At 34.8% G+C, this 17,159-nt stretch overlaps 1 protein-coding gene across 7 annotated transcripts in view; it reads right to left on the bottom strand.

Annotated features, from left to right (window-relative positions):
* Positions 1-17,159, bottom strand: part of LOC122637310 (protein Fe65 homolog) — a 108,117-nt gene that overhangs the window by 42,008 nt on the left and 48,950 nt on the right. For 6 of the 7 annotated variants that reach the window (XR_006329217.1, XR_006329218.1, XM_043829336.1 and 3 more), the window contains one exon: positions 2,460-2,808. Coding sequence is in view for 5 of the 7 variants with exons in the window: in XM_043829336.1 (XP_043685271.1) it covers positions 2,460-2,808 (349 nt within the window). In the remaining 2 variants the exon portion in view is untranslated. Of the gene's footprint in view, positions 1-2,459; positions 2,809-3,064; positions 3,187-17,159 lie in introns of those variants that run through there. The other variant, XM_043829338.1, reaches the window with a different exon arrangement.

Below are 17,159 nucleotides of genomic sequence, written 5' to 3'. Positions count from 1 at the left end.
CCTTCTCTTACTATCCCTCACCTGCTTATTCTTTAATATTTTGTTAACTTTCAAGAAAATCAACAAATTTGCATACCCCAAAAATCAGTATCAATCAAAATCAATTAGAAAAACACTCAAAAAGATCTTCGAATTAATGGAGCATTATTATCAGTAATCGTGATCGTTCGATTCTTTTATTTTGTTTTATATTTTTTTATTCTACTTATTTTATTTAAATCCCTAATCCCTATAAGAAAGGATCCATTAAAAGATCTGTTAATTTACCCGGAATACCGTGCACGGTCACGTTCACAAATAAAATCACAAATCATTCATTCTCACAGTACTGAAATAAAATGGAGCTGCAAGAGTGTTCTCTGATCTTTAAAGATGAGGAGAGATAGAGAGACAGAAAGAGAGAGAGAGAGAGAGAGAGAGAGAGAGAGAGAGAAGGGGTTAGTGACGGCAGGGATGAAATAAATCGCGTCACAGAGCCCGTTGGAAAAGCTCAATTTGATCTCTTTCTTTCGACCGTGAAAACGTTTCCAATCATTCCGGATATATTCCGTATCAACTTGCAAATGTAAAAAGGTCACTGTAAAAAAATATCAAGACAAATAATTTACGATCAGCGAAAGAAAGCCAAGAATAAAAAATAGAAATGGAGATTGGAAAAAATTTTTTGTCATCCTTTTTTTTTTGGATTTTGATTTTGATTTTTATTCGCGGTATAAAACTCGTCCTTTAGCATCCCCTTTTCTCTTTTTATTTTTCCTTTGCAAATAAGTTTAGACCATCCTATAGCAGCCCCTTAACAAACCTTGTTCTATATACTCCCTCCCTTCTCCTTTAGCCCTGTTCATTCGTCTTTCATTTCGTTTCTTTCTTTTTGTTCTCGAATTTATTGAAATTTTATGCAGGATCTCGATGAAGTCCAACTTGGGAATTTTATCGGTTAGGTCTAACTGACTGGACCTTATATTACATTGGAACCATCTATTTCCCTTTGGAGAAACCGATCTCTCTCTCTCTCTCTTTCTCTTTCTTTCTCTCTCTTTCTTTCTTTCTCTCAGTTATTCTACTCTTCCTTCAGGATCTAAGATTACTATATCAGATATCTCTGTTTCATCGGGATAAAGGGATTCCCATCGAAGGACTCCGGCTCATGTTTAAAAAATATGAACATATATGTGACGATGAAGTGATCCGAAGAATTGGGGAGGTTTGATGGAGAGGGAGGAAGAGGGTAGAGGTAGAAAGAAAGGATGCTGTATATTTGTTGAATTTTGTCGAATTGGATTTTATTACGATCGTGTCTGGATTGTTTAGATCTTTCTGTTTTTTTTTTTTTTATATAGAGTATATAAACAGGATATACATCGAAAATGTAGGCATAACTCTTACTTCAAGGATAGATTCGGTACGCTAAAATAAGAAAACAAGTTCGTACAAACGTATGACCCGATACGATCTTCTTTCCGAATTATAGTCGTTTCTGTTTTTTCCAGTGATTCGTACGACTCTGTTATCAGGAATAATCGTTGATCATTTGATCGGACCACTTTTTATCTGAACGGGACTTTAACCGGCGAATCGTACTGTTCGGTTTTAAGGGATAACTTGCGCGAACTATCGGAAGACGTACAGCTTGATGTCATCGACCGTATGTGGTTTTGTGCACGATGATGCGACAGCACATTTTAGTCGACTAGCGAGACAGTTTTTGAACGAGAGATTCCCTAATAAATGGATCGGCCGTGATGAGTCGATTAATTGGCCAACACGATCGACCGATCTAAATCCATTGAATCTTTATTTGTTCGGGGTTCACCTAAAGTCTTTGGTTAACGATGCACCAGTAAACGACGTCGAAGAACCGCGATATCGTATTCAAGAGTGTTGCTCGGCGAGTTCAAACAACACCTGATACTTTCGAACGAACGAGAAGATCTATGACGCGACGTTTGGTATGCTGTATTCGATCCGAGGTTACCCACTTCGAACAGTTTCTATGAAAATTATTAAATAACGGGTTACACACGAAAACGACTGTAATTCGGAAACAAGATCGTATCGTACGCATATTCGTATGAACCCTTTTTTTTCTTATTTCAACGTTAGTTATGCCAACAGTTACAAAAACACCCTGTATATACATACATTGTTCTTATTCTCTTTTTGCAGAATCCAAAAATCACGAATGATCTAGTCAACCTTTAAAACTTGCTACGTCAACGATTACAAAAAAAAAAAAAACAAAAAAAACAATAAGAAAAGAAAATATCAATCTTAAAAAATTGAAGAATTAAAGAATTAACAGGACATCTAGTGTCTTTTGACCCTGACTTCGTTCCCCAACCCTTCCCTCTCTTCAACCGATATCATTTAATCTGTTAAAGTCCCAGTGACCCTCCTTCCAAACATGTTAATCTTGATCTGACATAATAATCAGGTATAAAAATGTTCATGAGACTCACCCTAGGTTATGGTTGTCCGTATTGTCAGCTGCGTCCTCGGTCACGGAATCCAGGGTGAGGGGACCCTGGGTGACGTCAACCCCCATGCTGCCCAGATCTAAGCTCGCATAAGTCCTGCGTGCTTGAACTCTCGTACCACCCCCTCCTCCGCCACCACCACCACCACCACCACCTCCACCACCACCACCGCCGCCACCAGTGACTTCTCCACCCCTGCCGCCATTGCCAACTAATTCTTGATACAATTCGTCATAGAGGGAGCTGCCATTTCCGTTGCTGTTCAATGCATCATCCAAACGTGCCGGATCCAAATGATAATTCGGATTCTCGAAGGAAAGCAATCCATTTTCTAAACAGAGGATGAATAAAAGTGTTTGTTGTTGTCGTCGTTGAATTTTTTTTTCTTTTCTTTTCTGTTTTAATACCGATTGAATGATACGAGAAAATTTTGTGTAATAAAAATTATATAAAAATCATTAATTAGAATATCAAAGATTGATCGAGAATAAAGAGATATATATATAGACAATATACGATAAATTATTGTGCAACGTTACTTTAATCGTTCGATTAGTTTCTTTAACCTTGTTCTCGCAGCTACTCACTGATCATCCTGAGACAAATGGCAGTCGCGAGAACGATGTTGTACATCCATCGACAGAAAGTATCCATGTTCCTCCGAGGATATCGTCATATTGTCAAAATAATCCCTTGGTTCCTCGATACTTATACACTTATATTCAAACACTACTAACTGTTAATCAATTTTTCTGATCACTGTATATATATACATACATACATACATACATACATACATATACCAATTATTATTATATTCAGTATAATACAGTTCAAGTTCAAGATCTGATCAATAGTCTCTGTTCATCCTATTCTACTTCTCTCTCTTTTTTTTAATTCTCAAATCAATTTTGATCATTGAAAATCCTTTGATTATACCGGGTACACTCAATAGTAACACTTTTGAATGATTATACTTGAGATGTTGGCTCGATTAAAGCGTTAAATCGATTCTTCGACCACTTAAGTGTCTTTGTTCTCTATTTGTTAAAAGATGATCAAGAGATAGATATATACACACATATATATATATAGAAATAGACAGAGAAAGAGAGAAAGAAGAGATGGGTGCTAGGTGAGGGATAAAGAACCGTGACAGGTGGAAACGTACGAACAATGGAGCATCGTTCTGAAGAGTTAATTAGTCGATCGAACTAAAACGCAACTCGTGTCGTTTGTTTGGGTGTATACGAGCGTGCTGTAGGGTTGGTACTTCGTAATATCCCTTGTTTTTTTTCCTCTCTCTTATCATTCGGTTACTCGGGTGTTCAATCGCAAAATTCGAGAAAGGAGATACTCGATCATTCGTTTCACTCCCTAACCACCCACCCACCCCTATCCCTCATCACCTCATCCCACGTCACTCTCTACATAAATCGTAGAAAAGAAAAAAAAAACTTGCGCATTGCGTTTGAACTGTAACGAAAACCGAAGTATGTGTGTGTGTGTGTGTGTGTGTGTGTGTGTGTGAGAAATTCTTTGATTTATTCCGCAGCGAGCAGAATAGTTGAAAAAGTTGAAAGTATTTCAACGATTGTATAAAATCGATTGAATTTATACGTTCATTGTGGTTTACCAATAGCACGAATAGAATTTTATTGGAAATATTCGAGGACTTGATATTATATATATATAAACCAGAAAATCAAATACGTCGTTAGACTTGACGAACTATTTATTATTTCCAAAAGAAATGCCAAACGATATGGATTAACGAAGTAGAATAGAAGTGACTCAAACCATGATTCAACATATCCCTGTGTCCCATAAAGTTTCACAACGAATTCAAGCTAACCCGGTAGTTTTACGTCGAAAGTAAAAAATACAAGTTTCCAATGCGGATTTCATTATTCCTGAAATTGGGGAAATAACGAGAAGGTATTGTCGACTTTCTCAGAGTTAATTTGTTGCTCTAAAACTCATAGAATTCTATTCCGCAGGTTGAAATAACAACGATTTACCAACAATAGATTTCGTTTAGTCGCTAACGAAGTCGGTCAGAATATCAATTAGCAAAAGCAAAAGTCATAAAGTAAATACTACGATAATTGAATCATAATTATGGTCAAGATCGAAAGGACAAAGTAAATTCGTGGCTTAGACGTCTTAACTCGATCAGAACCTAATCGAAATAGAGTCACGATCAATAATCACTCGTAAACCCAATTTCGACTACTGTCACGATAATTAATTAACTCACAGATAAATCAAACGATCGTGAGCCAATCACAATCCGCGGAATCACAAATCGGTCACAATCTAATCACAATCCTAATCACAAGAGACACTTCGTTCGTTAATGATTTACTCAAAACCCAACAACGGTGACCCAATAAACCCTTTACTAATATACACCTACAAACACACAGTTACTGTTTTTTCCTTTTTTTTTTTGCAATTAAAAATAACACGTTCTAAAAAAAAAAAAATAGAAAGAAAACAAACACGAGTAATTTTAAACCTCTTTGACAAAACTCGAAAAAGATAGCAATATATATATATATATATATATATATATATATATATATATAAATCGTCGATAAATTACTACAGTAAAACGGCAATCAAACGAATGAACGGAGAACGGAGGCGTTCAGAAAACTCGTCTCGTTAAAAATTCAACGATCCTCCTCGTAAATAAACTCCCTTTTATTTCGAGTACAGGTTCATTGTAAAAACGGGAACACCGGTTCAACTCGTTAGGGTTAGTGTCACGCATTCGTTCCACGAACTTTCCATCCTCCATCTATCCCCTACCTCTTTACCACCCTAACTAACTCCTCCTTCCCCGTAACCCCATAATTATCGTACGGATTTCACGACAAGTTCCGTTCGCACTGAAGAAAAAAAAAAAAAAAAAAAGAAACGAAAACAAAAAGAAAAAACTAACAAGGGAACCGTTGAAGGCGACACTTCGCCCAAGTAAATTGACTAACTGCAGTTGCAGACAGACAGAGAAAGAGAGAAAGAATGAGAGAGAGAGAGAGAGAGAGAGAGAGAGAGAGAGAGAGAGAGAGAGAGAAAGAGAATTGCGGTTCCAAGTGCACATCTCGTTATTTCACCAGAAAGAAAAAGCTTTTAAAGTGAGATAGAACAAAAAAGATGAGAGAAGGATAGGAAGAGGGGAGATCAAGGTTTCAGAGAAAGAGAGAGAGAGAGAGAGAGAGAGAGAGAGAGAGAGAGAGAGAATTTCTTGGAAGGTTAGAGAAAAAGAGAGAGAGAGAGAGTTTTGTCACCGCCCTCGATGAGTCACCCAATCGATTCCTTCCACAGAGTCTAGTTGAACTTTCAAAATAGGGGACTGGGAGTTGAACACCCAACGACTGCCAATGAGTAGCTTTCCTTCTGCATTCTTACATAAGTCTTCTCTCTCTCTCTCTTTCTTTGTTCCCCCTCTCTTCACTGATATTCGTCATATACTTCCTATATATATATATATATATATATATATATATATATATATATATATACATATATACATACACATACATATTAGGCTACTAAACAGTCTAATTTCCTTGTATTAATTATTTTACTCATAGGTATATAATATTGAAATTATAGTTGCGTAATAGATTGTGCGGAATTCGTTTAATCGATCAGCTGCGGTTAATAATTGAGGTTAGGTTTGATATACGGGTCCAGCCCTTTCCTATCCTAATTTACGATTAATACCAGGATACATTGTTACCAACCCTAATTTTCCTTTCTGTCATTTTCGTCATGGTCGTTAAACTTTTTGCTTTGCTGGGTCGATCAGGTGAACTAGATGGAGGAGAAGAGTAGATTTTTTTTTTTCTTTGCTTCCCAAAATTCTGTCCTTCTCAAAATTTTCACGAGTTCCCCTCTTTAACATTGCTGACTCAAGTAATTCTGGTTTATGCGAAGATAATCGAAATAAAGTGAATTTTCTCTCTTTTTCAAGCAAAACTAAACGGAGAACTCTGCTAACTGTACGATCGACTAACAGCTAAAGTTTGTCCTCGACGATTATGCTTGGAGATCAAGAAGATTCTGAACCTTAATCTCTCTCTTTCTTTTTCTTTTTTAGATACACGTAGACATATACAGACGTTTTAACACACAAAACCGTCCCTACCACCCACCCCTCCCCATAACATTGGAGTTACGATCTTAAATGTCTTTCGCACGGTATACCATAAGAGAATGGGGTGCGAAGAGAGCAACTGCCATGTCTCTCGTTATGGGGGAGGGATAAAAGAGAGAGAAAGACAGAGAGAAGGAAAAGAAGAAGAAGAAAAAAAGAAAAAGGCCTTGGCAATTTCGAAAGAGCCCGTTAAGTTTTATGGTGTCTGGGAACTGTGCGGAAGGGAGTCGAAGAAAGAAGGTTTGGTAGTTTTAGGTGAGGGGTCGTACGAGGATACAGAATATAGGTTTGTCTAGATGAGGACTGAGAAGGTCAAGATTTTCTGCTTGACGCAATATCAAATTTGTATACTTCCGATTACAGCAACGATATATATACACTATACCTTCTTTAAGTGACACCGTACGAACTGTTATGAGTCATACTCTCTTAACTACTTATAAAATCTTATTCCACCTCTTTCTATTCCTTGATTATTAGCTCGATTAACTATGTCTTTGTACATGTACGTGTGCGTATGTCTACCTTATCTCTTTTCACTCAATTTAATCGATCGAATTTGATGTTATCGTTTGGTTCGCTTCGAGAAAGTGGAAATTCGTCGTCCTTCTGTTCGAACATTCAACGACCTTCCTTCCTCCCTCTCCCTTTCCCTCTCTCTCTATGTATGTGTGTCTCTGGCTTGGTATATATATATATATATTTGTATATGTGCAATAGACTATGGGAGAACTGAGCGATGACGCATACTTGGAAAACACTCGTCTTGTCGGCGCTTAGACGTCGTGGCGCCATTCACCTACGGCGCCGCACGCAACCCTTAAACGCAGTTAGCCTCGTCCCAACCTTCCAACTTCCCCCACCATTCTACCTACTATGAATATATATATATATATACATACATACATACACACACACATATATATATATACTCAGATATATGTATTATATGCTAGCTTATCAGGCTTATTCGATGACAACATTTGTTGTTGGAGATCAATAGAGAACCTTCTTTCTTTTTTCCTGTTTTTGCTTTTCTCTTCTTTTTTCCTTTTTTTCCTTCATACACGTCATTCCGCACATGGCAATGGAAATTTTTTCGTGACTTGGATGGTCAAGTTTTGTTAGTTTTGAAGAATTTTACTTAATTTTCGTTTCCTTTTTCTTTTCTGTTCTTTTTTTTTTTTCTTTTTGAGATCACGCGACTTTAGTTTCATGCCAGATACGATTGCCAATCTTTTCGAAGAAAGAAACTATTACTTTATCTCACTCCGACCAACAATAGAAAAATAAAAAGAGGAGAACTAATCAAAATGGTGGTTCTTTTTACTGCGGAATTAACTCGTGAATCTGGTGAACTTTGGTGAATCTTCTTTCCTTTCGTTTCTTTTTTCTTTTTCTTCGATAATTGAAAAACAAGGAGCATAATATTCCTTCGATCGATTTACGAAGTTCAAAAGTTGGATGAACTTGAAGATTTTGCACGATTGCTAAAATAGAAATAGAAATCGAAGACACAAAACTCATCAATAATTTGGATTATTTATTAGTAACTGAGATTTATGATCGATGCTGAAATCAATGATTTTAATCGTTTCGCGACGAAATTATAATCGAACTTTTATGATACATATTATTATTAAATTATATTCGAGTATTTCTTTGATTCTAATCTAAAATGTGATTAGAGTTAGAGACTGGATAATGATTAACTCGTGATATAGTACGTAGTACGAGTGATATTGAGAATCGAATTGCTTCTAGAATTTTAATCGTCCTATGACCTCGATTATCATCGAAATTACGATTAGGATTGCTCAAATTGTAACAAATTTAATTGAGACTGATTTTTGTCAGTACTGCTAATCAAAAAATTACTGAGATTTTCATTTAGTTAACTATTTAATTATCATTTCGATTTCGATCGAACGACGATATTTGAGGTTAGCTTTTGATTTGTATTCGTATTTTAATACAATCAGGCTTGGAAATTATGATTGTTTACACACATTCTAATTTACTATTTAATTATTATTTCGATTTCGATCGAACGACGATATTTGAGGTTAGATTTTGATTTTTGTTCGTATTTTAATGAAATCGTACTTGGAAATTATGATCGTTTACACACATTCTAATTTACTATTTAATTATTATTTCGATTTCGATCGAACGACGATATTTGAGGTTAGATTTTGATTTTTGTTCGTATTTTAATGAAATCGTATTTGGAAATTATGATCGTTTACACACATTCCAATTTACTATTTAATTGTTATTTCGGTTTCGATCAATATTTGAGGTTAGGTTTTAATTTTCGTCCGTATTTTAACGAAGTCGTGCTTATAAATTATGATTGTTTACACATATTATTTACACACACATATATATATAATTTTTCTATTTTATCGAATATCCAACTATACTTATTTAATATCAAAATAAAGCGACTCTTCGCAGTACATCGAACGAACGTGTGTAGTTAGTCAGCGCGTACGATAGTGTGAGGTTTCAATGTATAGGTTAGGAGACGAATTAAGAACGATCGATAAAACGGCAACAGAGTGGCTCGTGCTAGGCGATCGACTTTGCGATAGGTCAGAGTTAAACGATAGTCTGACACGCACACGCTAATATATAAAAAAAAAAAAAAAAAAAAAAAAAAGAGAGAGAAAAAAAAAGAAAAAGAAAGATGGACGTCCTTCCCAATACAACACTGGAACTTCGATCATGTTTATTTCCTGTTACTAAGGTATAACACTAGAGTTCGAGATGGAAAAAATAATATTATTTATTTTCATCGTAGAAGTCTATCAGTTCGTTTTATTTATCCTGTCATTCTTAACCACGTAAGTACTCGGTTACACGTAGACTTGGTTACTTCCTTAAGAATTTGTTTCACTCGACAAGGTCATTATTGGTTCAAGGTAAATTGAATATACCTACATACCTACGTATATGTATATGTGTGTATGTGTATATATTCCCAAGAAGTTATTTTCATTCTCTCACTCTTATTGTCAGACGTCTTCATTGTCACTTACGAAATAACTAGCCGTGTTACGATACATCTAGGATTCTATTTTTCGTTTGAACACGTTAATTCGATTTTAAAGGTATCTTTTAACCTAGTTTTTTTTTTTGTTTTTTCTTTTTTGTTCTCTTGGTAAACCCTGCTTGATTCTTCGTCGAACGTTCTCAAACATTTCTTAAACGTTCTAACGATATACGCAAAGTCTTACGAAAGTATTCGAGCTTTAAAGTTTCGTTATTAAAACTTTCAATAAATAATAAAAATATTCGTGTTAGATTTGAAATTTTAAAAAGGTAATAGTGTAACTATTTGTAACATACAACTATAGTGATTATGTGTATACGATGTTTCAAGGATATCGAATAATATTTGTTTATGTTATGAAAGATTTATTACTATAATGATTTGTCGAAATGAAAATGGTCGCTTAAATATTCGAACGTTGTTAAAAATTATTATTATTATTATTATTATTATTATTTTTTTTTTTTATTTGTTGTAATTAAATATTATTACTAATAAACTTATTAATAATTAAATAATACATAATAATAAACATTAATATTACTTCCAATACTCGTAACATATTTCTAATATAATTTAATTCGTCACACGAATGTATTGTATATATTATTTTTATTTCATTATTATCACTATTATTACTATTATTCATATTAATTAAGTATTACTAACAATAAATATATTACCTCCATAATTTCTAACATATTTCTAATATAATACAATTCTTCAATACTTTCATAAATACGTACTATAATACTCCATATCAATTCTCGTCAAAATGATCAATTATCAAAATGTCCTAGAGTGAACTCTTTTCTTTATTTCTTTTTTTTTTCTTCATCCACCTTCATTCTCTCCGTCGTTTTTGTTTCAAATCCCCCACCCCGTAAAGTCTCTACCTTCAGCTAAAATCGATCTACCCGGTAGTAATCCCATTGTTTTACGGCAGACCGTTAACGCAGTCCACACATCGTGTAGACCACATCGTGCTGGATCCTAGAGTCGCGGATTTCGCTCAGAGCTTTTCAGCAGGGTCTTTTGTTCGAAACGGAAAGCTGCCGTTGGCGTATGCGCTTAAACCACGATGCGGTATTATATACGGAAGGCGGAAATAAAGGATTCAGAGTTTCTAGAACAGGAAGAAAGCTATGGCAACGTAAGGCAGCTGATTCCGCACTGTCTAACTCGTTTCACAGTTTTATCACTTGTTGGTAATAAAGAGCTAGGTCTTCGCGTTAATCCAAAGTCAGTAACATGAAAAGTCGCTCCTAGTGATTATCTAGTGACTTTCTTTCTTCTTTTCTTACTATCTAAATCGACTAGAAAATATTCATTTTACGAGACAGATAAAAATCAAAGGACAATTTAACAATTATCATCAAACTCGAAATGATAATAAAATATGGATACTTCAATCCAGGATTTTATACCGCGTGACCACTTTGATCTAAGGCTCGTTTTTAATAATTCATAAAAAACAAAGACAAAAAAGGAAGGGATCATTCCGAATAATTCAATCATCGACTCGATCCATATAAGACACTTTTAAGATAGTAATAAAATTCATCGTTGAAGAGAAGTCTCTAATAAAATTGAACGTTAGGGATATATACACATAGATAGACCATAGATACCTACATCCTCGTTCTAATATTAGAAGCACGGTTCGATTAATCCAAGGACATATCACAGAGCCCTTTAAAATCCAAGAAAAAAAATATAGTCGACTTTTACCTCGACAATTTTCTATCTTAGAGTACTACTCTTGTAGTTGTTTTACGATCGTCTAGGTTCCTCGTACCTTCGACGATGAAATATCGTCGGTTAGATGTTTTTGACCTCCGACGTCTACGTTTTGTACCTTACAAACACACACACGTTACATACTTATACTCACATACGTTACTAACCTAACCGACGAGGACTTTCCAGCCGGTTACCAAGGCCCTCACCTATACCTTCAACCCTCATACTTCTCCTATCCTACCATTCGACCATCTTAACACCCTAATACCCATCGTACAGCACGTACTACTCGTACGACGGCATTTAAGACATCTTTCGGTTTTACCTCGGTTATACCGTAAAACCAATATTGCCAGGATACCCGAGTGAAATTTTTAGGGAGTATCGTCTAACGTCCTTTGGTTGCCATGGTGTTAGATACTAATCCTACGTTTCTAAACGCAAACCCTATTGACAATTACCATCGATCTTTGTCTATAATGGGTTCAACGATTACGAACGAAATAAAAAAAAAAAAAAAAAGATTGAAAGGATGAATTAGGTTTTTTGTTTTTGTTTTTTTTTTTTTTTTTCGTCGTGAAAATCGTATAGTACGAATTCAAAAATTCAATTTTGTTGATTGATTATTGGGGATGAAATTGTTTTTCTTTTATAATTTGGTTCATTTTTATTTATAATTTTGTTTGATACCTTTCATGGATTAAACGAATGTTCTAACTCATGATTTTTTGATTCATTTGATGAATCATTCTTTTCTTTTCTTCTTTTTTTTTTTTTTTTCTCTTGATGACAACTATCACTTTTAATTAAAAACAAAATTTGTGGAAAGAGATGATCAAGGTATCAGTCTAAACTCCATCAACCAATAGACGAGTAAACTTTGAACGTTTCTCAAGTATGTAAGCTTATAAACAGACTCAAACTGACTATTACATTTGGTATAAAGTATACGACGAGAGTCCTCATTCCTGGGTGTTAAGTAAAATTGCAATTTGCTCGTGCGGATTATCCGCAGGATACGTGCGGAACGCTCGTTTTCGTCTTTAACGACTGGTATGCATAATCTTCCATGTATTTCCTTCTTCCAACGTTTCCAAAGGAATACATAGAGAACATTTTGATCATCCTTTAACATAAATTTGTCGTTTATTTCGAACGAAGAGATAAAAGAAAAGAAAAGAAAAAAAAAAAGAAAGATTTTTAATAGGTTTTAATAATCAATTTTTAATAGCTTTGTTAACGAGATTATGTTCTTTGGAGAGAAAAAAATGTTTTCATTCTTTTTCTTTTTTAAATTAACATTAACGAGATGCGTCTACGTGAACGTAGGTCTGTTTGGATTATAATAGTTGACGGATTAACACGTAAAATTTAATAGGCTCAGTTAAAAGTTCCTAGACGTGGTATAAAAGTCCTTGTGTATTCGAAGGAAAGAGCTACGAAAAGTTCCTAGACTAAAGTTACACCGTAACCATCGCTCAAATAAAAGATTAATCTTTCCAAGAAGAAAAACAAAACTATTTTGACAAATTTTTGCGACAGTCGTCTGATTTAAAAATAAATAAATAAATAAATAAATAAATAAATAAAACAAGATTATCGTAGCAATTATCGATCCTAATAAACGAACAAACAAATAAATAAATAAATATATATATATATACTCAATATTTTTTAATATTTACATTCATACGAAAAATATTAACGAAAGAAAAAAAGTAATTTAAAAGAAAAAAAGAAGAGAAAAAAAATGGAACCGTACTTTGGTAAATCTCAATAAAAATTCTCGAAATCTCACAAGCGAGTGTTATTACAAAAAAAAAAAAAAAAAAAGAAAAAAATAGGAGTATGCAGTAGCACAAAATGGATCAATTTGGTGGAAGGAAGAAGAAAAAAAAAAAAACAAAAATGGAGAAACTAGGAGGAAGGAATTCAAGGAGAATAAGTGGGTGCAAACTTGCGGAATGGGGTTGGAACTTGAGAGAGGATTGCAAGAAGCAAAAAATGACCAGGAGCAGTTAATATCGCGAGAAATACTGTTATTGCCGATAATATTTTGAGAACTTGGATAGACAAACGGTACTCTATGATATCCTGAAATCTCCTTATTTGTACCTAGGGATTTTTTTTTTACTAAAAAGGATTGTAAACGATGAAAATAGTACTATCACCATTCTACAACCCTTTCTCTTCGAACTTCCTATAAATCATGTCTTCTCTCTCTCTCTCTCTTTTTTCTTTTTCTTTCTTATTCTCTATATCTGTCTCCGTCGTTGTTAAAAGCTCCAAGAGAAAATTTACGAGAAAAGGTTTTAAAGACGTTAAACCCTTTTCAAGGTTCCTCGAACCCTTCTCACTCTTACCTATTCTATCAATTTCGTTATTCTTCATCTAAAAATTTTTTGATCCTATGGTGTGTATATATATATATATAAAGAGAGAGAGATTTTGTTTAATCGTCTAGGAACTTTTTGCTCGTATCTAGGGATTTTCAGTCGAAATCTTGTACGATCGTTGGTAATTGAAATGAACTGATTCATTCGTGTTACTGATAAAAAGTAATTTTTAAATAGATTTTTTTGTTGTCTCCCCCCCTCTCTCTCTCTCTCTCTCTCTCTCTTTCTTTTTTCTATCTGATAAGATTGAATAAAAAGTAATTAAATAAAATTCAGAATATCACTGAGGTTTTATATGGTTTTATTTGGTGTATGCGATGTATGCAATTCCAATTATGGTATCTACCACATCGGCAGTTTTTTGTAATCCACAAAAATGTACAAGTATTAACCAATTAAAAGGAGGATAACCGAAAAAAGAAAGAGAGAGAGAGAGAGAGAGAGAGATAGTAGCGATCGATCAAAATGAAAAGCTCGAAGCTTTCGTAGCTTTGGTCTCTCCCCATTTACAGAAGCTGGCATCTCGCCAGTGAACCTTTTCATCGAATTTCTTTTAAAGCCATAGAAAGAGAGAGAGAGAGAGAGAGAGAGAGAGAGAGAGACAGAGAGAGAGAGAGAGAGAGAGAGAGTGCCAAAGCCATAGAGCCAAAGACACATTATTAGAAAAGAGATAGAATGAGTATAAGAGAGTGTTATGGAGGTCTAGAATGAAGAGAAAAGTCTTAACACCATTAAATGTACTCGAGAAAGATAAAAACATACTATCCCTTATACCAATTCTCTCTCTCTCTCTCTCTCTCTCTCTCTCTCTCTCTCTCTCTCTCTCTCTCTCTCTCTCTCTAACACTCTTTTGATCATACCGAATTTAAACGTAAATTCAAATAACTATGTTTCCGCATTTCACTAAATCTTCAAACGAAGTGTACGTTCAATATTTGAGGATACAAGAAGAGAACGTTGGACAGACTCTAACGACTATCACGTTGACCGAACAAGATGTGACCAGTCGAGTACTCTCAGTCTTTGACGCAACCCTACATGAGAAACCGGTTGTAAACCCGTGAGGTTGTGATTAATTGCTTCTTCGAACAACAAAGAAAAATCGTTTACGTTGTTCGAAGTAAAGGACAAAGTACAACAAACAAGTAAGTAGATTGGTGTCCTGGACTAGTGTCCTGGACGACATGGAAATTTTAGTATCCTGGTGTCCTGGACGACCTAGAGATTCTAATGTTCTAGTGTTCTGGATGACCTAGAGATTCTAATGTCCTGATGTCCTGGACAACTTAGAGATTCTAATATCCTGGTGTCCTGGACAACCTGGAGATTTTAATATCCTAGTGTCCTGGTATCCTGGATAATGGATTTCATTAAATTTATATGTTCTGGATCGTCAAATACGTTCATCGATATTCTCCAATTGTTTAATCTTCTTCGTAACACTTTTTTGTCCTCTTTGTTAATCTCGTGAAAAGCTTGATTCAGTTTGATTATATACGATTTTAAATGTCGTTAATACAAATCGTCAGAATTGCGTTTGGGTTGATAACACTTTAGTTAAGGTAAAGTTGATCGTTTATGTAACCCCCTCCCTACCTACCCCTTTACCTTGCTAACGTAGTGCAAACTACATTTGTAATAGAAACTTTTCACTCCTCACCCAGAACTCGAAACTTTTCGGATCGAGCCCTTGTACAAAATTGGATACAATTAAAATTTCCGCATATACCAGGATTGTACCTATCAAGGCATTCGAAGCATGAAAACGGGCGAATCATTATCGCGAACTATTCGTCCCAAACGACTGCGGAATGTCCTTGTTTAACGTATACCTTGGTTATATATTGGCTAAAGTATTCAATCGGTCGATTATTACATTAAAGTGTGCGACGACCCTGTAACTGTGCGATTAATCTCAATTTGGAAGAAACTCTTTTCTTATTTCGAAGACATCATATTCAATTTTTTTTAACGAAGATTCATCGTCGTAATCATTCTTTCTTTCTTTCTTTTTTTTTTTTTTTTTGGATTCAAAAATTGTCTGATTCGAAATAAGGATTATTAAATTGGTCGATGCTGAAGGAGAGAAAAAGAAAGAGAGATTGTTCTCTTTTTACTTCAATGTATTGTTTTTACGAAGCTTTAAAAAAAAAAAAAAGAAAAGAAAAGAAAAGAAAAAAGAAATAAATACATAAAAGAGCGGAGGTATTCCAGAGCTTGCATCCTTTTAAAAAGAATAATACAGGCTTAATCGTCCTTTTCAAATGCTTCATTCGCCGGGCCGGTAAGGTAGGAAACTTCGTTAATTAATTCCAATCCACAGACGAAAGAAAATACAATGTATTCATTCCATTATATCTACGTTATATAAAACGGGTATTAAAAAAGACTCGTATCAACTGAACGAATTAAATGATCTAATCGATCTTTTAAATTCCTACCGTAAAAGAAGAGAAGAAAAAAAAAAAAAAAAGAAAAAACGATAACGCCGAAGGTAAAGGAATTATCGTGGTTTTAATTTTTGATCCTAAAAAATAAAAAAAAAAAAAAGAAAAAAAGAAAAAAATATTTCTCACCCCCACATTTAAAACTATTCATTCGAGATCGAAACAGAAGCAGAAAAAAATGTATCTGCGAAAAAAGGTAAAAAAAGAAAAAAACAAGCGAGAATAAAAAAGGACGAAAAGAAGAAAATTGAAAGAAATAAATTCGAATATTTCCAATTTTCCGAATCGAGTCGAAGAAAAAGAAAAAAGAAAAAAGAAGAAAACAAAGAAAAAGAAGGGTGTAGCGGGGAGAAAGGAACGATGGGGTAGGTATATGACGTATTAATCGAGTGACACGTGGGGAAGAAATAAAAACAGGATTTGTGGTTAACGTGGTCAAGAAGGGTGACAGAGAGAGAGAGAGAGAGAGAGAGAGATAGATGGATAGATAAAAAGATAGAGAGAGAGAGAGAAAGAGGGTGAAAAAAGTGTTTGGTGTCGAACGGGGTGTTGTATCCATTCCAAGGGTAAAAAACTGAATAGAAGAGAGTGAGATAGATAGAGATAGAGATAGAAAGAGAGAAAGAGAGAGGGATGGATGCGGAATGCTGTGGCGTCAACGTAACTACGAGGGTGGAATTACAAAGGGGTTAATCAACGTGCATATATATATACAACGGCCTTGGCTTTCGAGTCCAGGTTGGAAGAGGGGGTGGACTGAGGTGGGATGAAATGGGGTGAGGGTTTGTAACTGCACTCTGCTCTGTACCATAGAGTTAGTCCTCTTCAAAAACTGGTGAGAGGGAAGGAGTGAAAAGATATTAGGCCGAC

Source organism: Vespula pensylvanica, chromosome 25 (assembly GCF_014466175.1).
Source record: "Vespula pensylvanica isolate Volc-1 chromosome 25, ASM1446617v1, whole genome shotgun sequence".
Lineage (NCBI taxonomy): Eukaryota > Metazoa > Arthropoda > Insecta > Hymenoptera > Vespidae > Vespula > Vespula pensylvanica.
This window is presented reverse-complemented; position numbering and strand designations above follow the sequence as displayed.